The sequence below is a fragment of the Helianthus annuus genome, chromosome 10, assembly GCF_002127325.2.
Source record: "Helianthus annuus cultivar XRQ/B chromosome 10, HanXRQr2.0-SUNRISE, whole genome shotgun sequence".
Lineage (NCBI taxonomy): Eukaryota > Viridiplantae > Streptophyta > Magnoliopsida > Asterales > Asteraceae > Helianthus > Helianthus annuus.
The window spans coordinates 159,994,568-160,000,958 of NC_035442.2; the positions used below are offsets into that span (position 1 = coordinate 159,994,568).

The window sequence follows — 6,391 nt, forward strand, 5'->3', positions numbered from 1 at the left end:
ATTATGATTGCAATCTTGGCGGTAATTGAGGCACCCATTATTTTCCTTCTGTCAAAGATTCCGCCTTATCCCATGATGCACCAAAACCAAGCCCAAAATAATCTTCCATCATTGCTTGCTTCACCCGGGCCTCCTGGGCCGAAGAGTCCAATTGGGCCAGTTCCGTATCATCCTCCCCGGGTTGGAAAGGACTCGCCCTCGAGTCCGCAAAAGAATCAGGATCATCATCAGGTACAAACGGTGACAAATCAGCCACATTAAATGTTGCTGGCACGTTATAATGACCCGGGAGCTCGATTTTATATGCATTGTCATTAATGCGTTGAAGAACCTTAAAGGGACCATCTGCTCGTGGTTGAAGTTTAGCAAAACGTGCACCGGGAAATCGTTCTTTACGCAGATGAATCCATACAAGATCACCTTCTTTGAAAACAACACGTTTGCGGTGCCGATTGGCGCGAGTTTGGTATTCTAAATTATGTTTGATGATCTGGTCACGTACCTGAAGATGAAGGTCTTGAATCTGCTTAGCACGTGAGTCTCCTTCGGCACTATAATGAGTAGTCGGGACGCCAGGCACGAGATCGATAGGAGTGAACGGGTTACGACCATAAACAACAAAAAATGGGCTTTTACCCGTAGAGCCATGGTTTGAGCGATTATAAGCAAATTCCGCTTGTGGAAGTACGAGGTCCCATTGCTTAGGATGGTCGCCAATAAGACTGCGCAAAAGATTACCCAAACTACGGTTAGTAACCTCAGTTTGGCCATCGGTTTGAGGATGGTGCGAGCTACTAAATTGAAGCCGAGAACCCAATCGTTTCCACAAAGTACGCCAAAAATGACTAACAAATTTCACGTCCCGATTAGAAGTAATACTTTTAGGCACGCCATGAAGTCGAACAATTTCGTCAAAATAAAGTCGTGCAACTTGACTTGCGTCGTAGGTTTTTGCACAAGGCACAAAATGCGCCATTTTTGAAAATCGATCCACAACCACCATGATGGAATCCTTGTGTCGTTGAGTACGTGGTAAACCCAAAACAAAGTCAATGCTAATATCTTCCCAAGGTGAATCTGGAACAGGAAGAGGTGTGTATAATCCGGCATTCGTATGAGTTGTTTTAGCAACATGACAAATCCGACATCGCTCCAAAAGACGAGAGACATCTTTAACTATGTTTGGCCAATAGAAACGGTCTCGTACTAGGGCCACAGTTTTGTCACGGCCGAAGTGACCGCCGAGCCCGCCTTGGTGACACTCCAAAATAATCGCTTCACGAAGTGAACATCGTGGGACACACAAGCGATTATTTTTAAACAAAAACCCATCCTGTGTTACGAACTCATGGAACGGTTTGGATGGACACTCACGCCATGCAATGGAGAAATCCGGATCATCGTGATATAACTGTTTAAACAAGTCAAAACCTTGAACTTGAAGGCGGATAGAAATTAATAAAGACTGGCGGCGACTTAAGGCATCGGCGACCGTATTAGAAGATCCGGCTTTGTGACGTATCACAAAAGAGAATTCTTGGAGATATTCAACCCATTTGGCATGACGAGGATTAAGCTTGGCCTGCCCTTGAATGTATCTCAATGCTTGGTGGTCCGAAAATAAGATAAACTCGCCGGGTAATAAGTAATGTCTCCAATACTCGAGGCTTCTGATGATAGCATAAAATTCTTTATCATATGTGCTGTAACGCTTTCTAGTTTCATTGAGCTTCTCACTAAAGAAAGCAATTGGTCGATTACCTTGGCTTAAAACGCCCCCAATTCCATAGCCAGAAGCATCACACTCGACTTGGAACACCTCGGTAAAATTCGGTAGGGCCAAAACAGGGGCTGATGTAACTCGGCGCTTTAATTCCTCGAAGGCACGATCAGCAGCTGCTGGCCAAACGAAGTGGCTACCCTTTAAACACTCGGTGATCGGGGCAACAATTGTACTAAAATCTCGTATGAACCGACGGTAAAAAGAGGCGAGGCCGTGAAAGCTTCGGATGTCATGCAACGATTTAGGAGTTGGCCAAGATGTGATGGCGTCAACATTTTTTTGGTCCATACGAATCCCATCTCCTGAAATAAAATAACCAAGGAAGCCCACTTCATTTGTAAGAAAATGACACTTAGTTGGATTGGCAAACAACTTCTGTTCACGCAAAACCGTGAAAACTTCGCGAAGATGTTGTAGGTGTTGCTGCAAATCGGGGCTAAAAATTAGAATATCATCAAAATAAACGACAACGAATCGTCCAATGAATGGCTTAAAGATATGATTCATCAAGCGCATAAATGTGCTCGGGGCATTCGATAAGCCGAATGGCATCACCATCCATTCATATAAGCCATCACGTGTTTTAAAAGCGGTTTTCCACTCGTCACCAGGTCGTAAACGAATTTGGTCATATCCACTTCATAGATCAACTTTAGAAAATATTTTAGTGCCGTGTAGTTGATCAAGAAGGTCATCAAATCGTGGAATAGGAAACCGGTACTTCACTGTAATTTTGTTTACCGCCCGACTATCAATACACATACGATAAGCACCCCCGTGTTTTGGAACTAATAAAGCGGGAACGACGCATGGGCTCAAACTCTCACGGATCAGACCCTTCTCAAGAAGGTCTCGGACTTGGCGATGAAGCTCTTCATAATCTTTTGGATTCATCCGATACGCCGGTTTGTTCGGAATGCTCGCCCCGGGCAAAAAATCGATACAATGTTGAATCTCACGCATAAGCGGAAGGCCTGGCGGAATGTCGTCGGGAAACACGTCACAGAACTCATCAAGTAATGGTTGAACTAATGGCGGCGTGTCTTCGTGAGTGGGATTGGGCTCTGTGACGACCAAAGCCAACAAAAATGGGGACGAAGAAGTTCGCGAGTACTCTAAAAATTCTGACTTGGCTACAATCAAAGCCTCGGTAGCCCCTCCACGGACATCTAATGGAGTAAGAACAATATTTAGACCATCCTTTTTGAAACTATAGGTGTTAAGAAACCCGTCGTGTCTAGTACGGCGATCATATTGCCATGGACGCCCTAGCAAAAGGTGGCACGCATCCATGGGGATAACTTCACACCACACTTCATCTTTATATTTTGTCCCAATCGAAAATTGGACCAAACACCGTTGAGTCACACGAACAAGATTTCCTTTTTTCAACCACGTTAATTGGTACGGTTCCGGATGAGTTTCTACCGGTAAACCCAACTTTTCAACCATTGTGGTTGCCACCATGTTCTCGCAACTTCCACCATCAATAATAACAGTACAAACCTTGCCCTTCGATGTGCATTTAGTACGGAAAATATTATTGCGTAACCACCTTGTATCGTCAACTGTTTTATCAACCGTGACAGACAAAACACGTTGGACGATTAGGGATTCCCCATGATCTGGACGTACGACCTCTACATCCCCCTGATCAGATGTATCGAGCACGTCTTGGTCATCAGTTTCATCATCACCCGTATCATAGACCAGTGTAACAAGGTGCTTGTTTGGGCATTCTCGAAAAAAATGACCCAAGCCATGGCACTTGTAACAACGAGGAGTGCGTGGACCTTTTGTTGAGCCCTCGATGACAGCGGAAGGTTCGGGCATGGCCGTTTTTGACGACCCAGGCTTCAACGAAATCGATGGAACTGATTTGGTTTGCGGGGCAAACCGATTTGTAACGGAGGATTGTTTGCGTTTCAACTGCTTTTCGACTTTGAGTGCTAGCCGAGCCACATCTTCCAAAGTCCAAAACTGTTGTAAATGGACTATATCAGCTACATCGGAACGTAACCCTCCTAAAAACCGAGAAATCACTTGTTCTTCATCTTCATCGGCACCACACCTCATACGCAACCGATCAAATTCGGCAATAAACTCTTTAACTGACAAAGTATTTTGAACTAAACTGTGATATTCGAGGAAAGCATCTTGTCGATAATTAATGGGTAAGAATTTAGAGCGGAGGAGCTTTTTCATCTTTTCCCAAGTTTCCACACGAGATTTACCTTGTTGCCTTCGTTTGTGTCTTACGTGATCCCACCACAAGGACGCATAGTTGCGTAACTTTATGGCAACCACCTTGACCTTAAGATTGTCCGGAATGTCCCGAAGTTCAAACACCCGTTCAACCGTACTCAACCAGTCGATGAACTCGTCAGGTTGGGCCTTCCCATGGAATTCTGGAACTTCAACCCGCACACCTAATGACCGCAACACGTCATCATGGGTTTGACGTCGTGGACGGCGGCCGAAAGGGTTGTCAACGTCATCAGTCAATTCGTCCCAAACGGAGGAATTTGATTCCGTTTCTTCCGAACTTCCATTCTGTTGAAGTTCCATCTCTCGAATCCGTTGTCGCAGGCGTTCGATCTCTTCGACATCGCGTGGATCGCGTTGTGGATCGCCCGTTGGTGGTGCACCCCCGTTACGATTAGCGTTACGTGGTCTCCCTCTTCCAACCATGATCAGAACACTGAATCTGATACCACTTGATGGGGATCTTGGTGCCAATTTGCTAACAATGGAGAGAATAATAAGAACAAACAACTTTTAAAATTCAATAATCAAAATCAACTGTCTTTTCCCATTACAAAAGTCACCTTAAATAGAAAGTAGAATATGCAAAAAAAAGGAAATAAAAAAAACAATAACGTAAAATTGATTATGATTGCAATCTTGGCGGTAATTGAGGCACCCATTATTTTCCTTCTGTCAAAGATTCCGCCTTATCCCATGATGCACCAAAACCAAGCCCAAAATAATCTTCCATCATTGCTTGCTTCACCCGGGCCTCCTGGGCCGAAGAGTCCAATTGGGCCAGTTCCGTATCACTTTCTTTCTCTCGAATTTCTCTATAGTTAAAGTAATTTTTGGGCATAATACCCCCTAAATAACGAAGTTCTGCCTCGTTGTAAGCATAAGTTCCAACAACATTTAACATATATCGTGACCAATTGATATATTTACAAAATAAAAAGCTTGATCACAAAACATAAGTAAAAAGGAACCTAACATAAACTTCAACCTTTTTATCTATGGCTGGCTTATTAGCTACTGGCATAAGCTCTATGCTAGATGAACCTACTGAAACATGAGGGCTAAATGTTAACCCTAATCCTGAACTGCTAGCTCCAAAGCTTGACTCTTTCACGTTGGTCCTTGGTATTGTCAAAATGCAGCTAATGCTGTGAATAAAATCCCTTTTCTCTTTATGGCATTCATCCTAGCAAATATAAAACAAAAAAAAATGAACATTTAAAACTTTAAAACGCATAAGGAGCTAGAACAAAAAAATCAAATTACCTTAATGCATCTACAATAATAAAAATAATCTTTGTTTCTAACATAGGACAAAATATGGATGAGCAAATAGTACCGGGTATCGGTTCAAAACTTATACCGAACCGGTATCAGTACCGAATTCCCCAAACTGACTCAATTTTCAGTACCTGATTCAGTACTGATATGCTGCGCTTTTGGTACCGGTATTTAGCTTCAAATACCAGCGGGTATTTTCATTACCGGCATATGTGCATCATCACGTTCAAGAAATTATGTAGGTATATTGTATCTAATTTTTATATACCTGCATATGTGCATCATCACGTACAAGAAATTATACAATTAATTTATAGATCGTTACTTAAATATGCTTATAGATCGATATTTGTGTGAGTAGTCTCCCAGAATGATAGTTCAAGAACTCCAAATACATGTGTGACTTAGCAGCTCAAAATTTCCAGATGAAATATATATAGTATATTATCATTTCTGGAAAGACCCCCGAGAATGTTTAGCCCTGTACCCCAAGATATCTGAACTTACCTGGCATACATATTGCATTTAAAAAACAAAATGATAAAAAGAAAATAAGTATCGAATTCGATTAAGTGTTTAAGTTGCTCATATAAATGGTTATCAATAATTATATACCTTTTCGTGGTCACAATTACTTCAAAAGGTTCATTATAGCTTTTAGTTTTATTAATTACCAGGGCTATTTATCATTACTTATTTGACCCAAACCGAAAATTCAAATGTTGAGTTAACAAATATTCAAGCACCAAAAATTCAGATGTTGAGTTAACATATATTCTAGTGAGAAAATTCTTTTGGGTCTGTCACTGTAAGTACTGATCTTATTTGTTGTTCAATACCAGATGATAACTGTCAAAATAACTTGGTTGCTACCGGTTTATACGACATCAGACTCTATGACAAGCATTCAAATAAAGGGTTTGTTGTATGTACTAAGACCAACATGCGTGTTCTGATATTGTTGATAAAGGTACGTTTCACATTTGATAGGAGGAAATCTGAGACCATCAGAATCCGAATTCGTTTAACAAAAATAAGAAACTAAAATAACACTAGTTTTTT

The 6,391-nt window shown here is 41.7% G+C and overlaps 1 protein-coding gene across 1 annotated transcript; it reads right to left on the minus strand.

Annotated features, from left to right (window-relative positions):
- Positions 1-2,422: 2,422 nt before the first annotated feature.
- Positions 2,423-5,847, minus strand: LOC110883040. Its single transcript, XM_022130907.1, has 4 exons — positions 5,837-5,847; positions 5,315-5,324; positions 5,020-5,234; positions 2,423-4,526 (listed from the first exon to the last, which is right to left on the minus strand). The coding sequence occupies exons 1-4, from the start codon at positions 5,845-5,847 to the stop codon at positions 2,423-2,425; spliced, it is 2,340 nt and encodes a 779-aa protein (XP_021986599.1).
- Positions 5,848-6,391: the final 544 nt, after the last annotated feature.

Coding starts and splice junctions, on each gene's coding strand:
- LOC110883040 (XM_022130907.1), bottom strand. Junction 4,527..5,019: donor AAGGTTGAAGTTTATGTTAG/GTTCCTTTTTAC, acceptor CTCCATTGTTAG/CAAATTGGCACCAAGATCCC.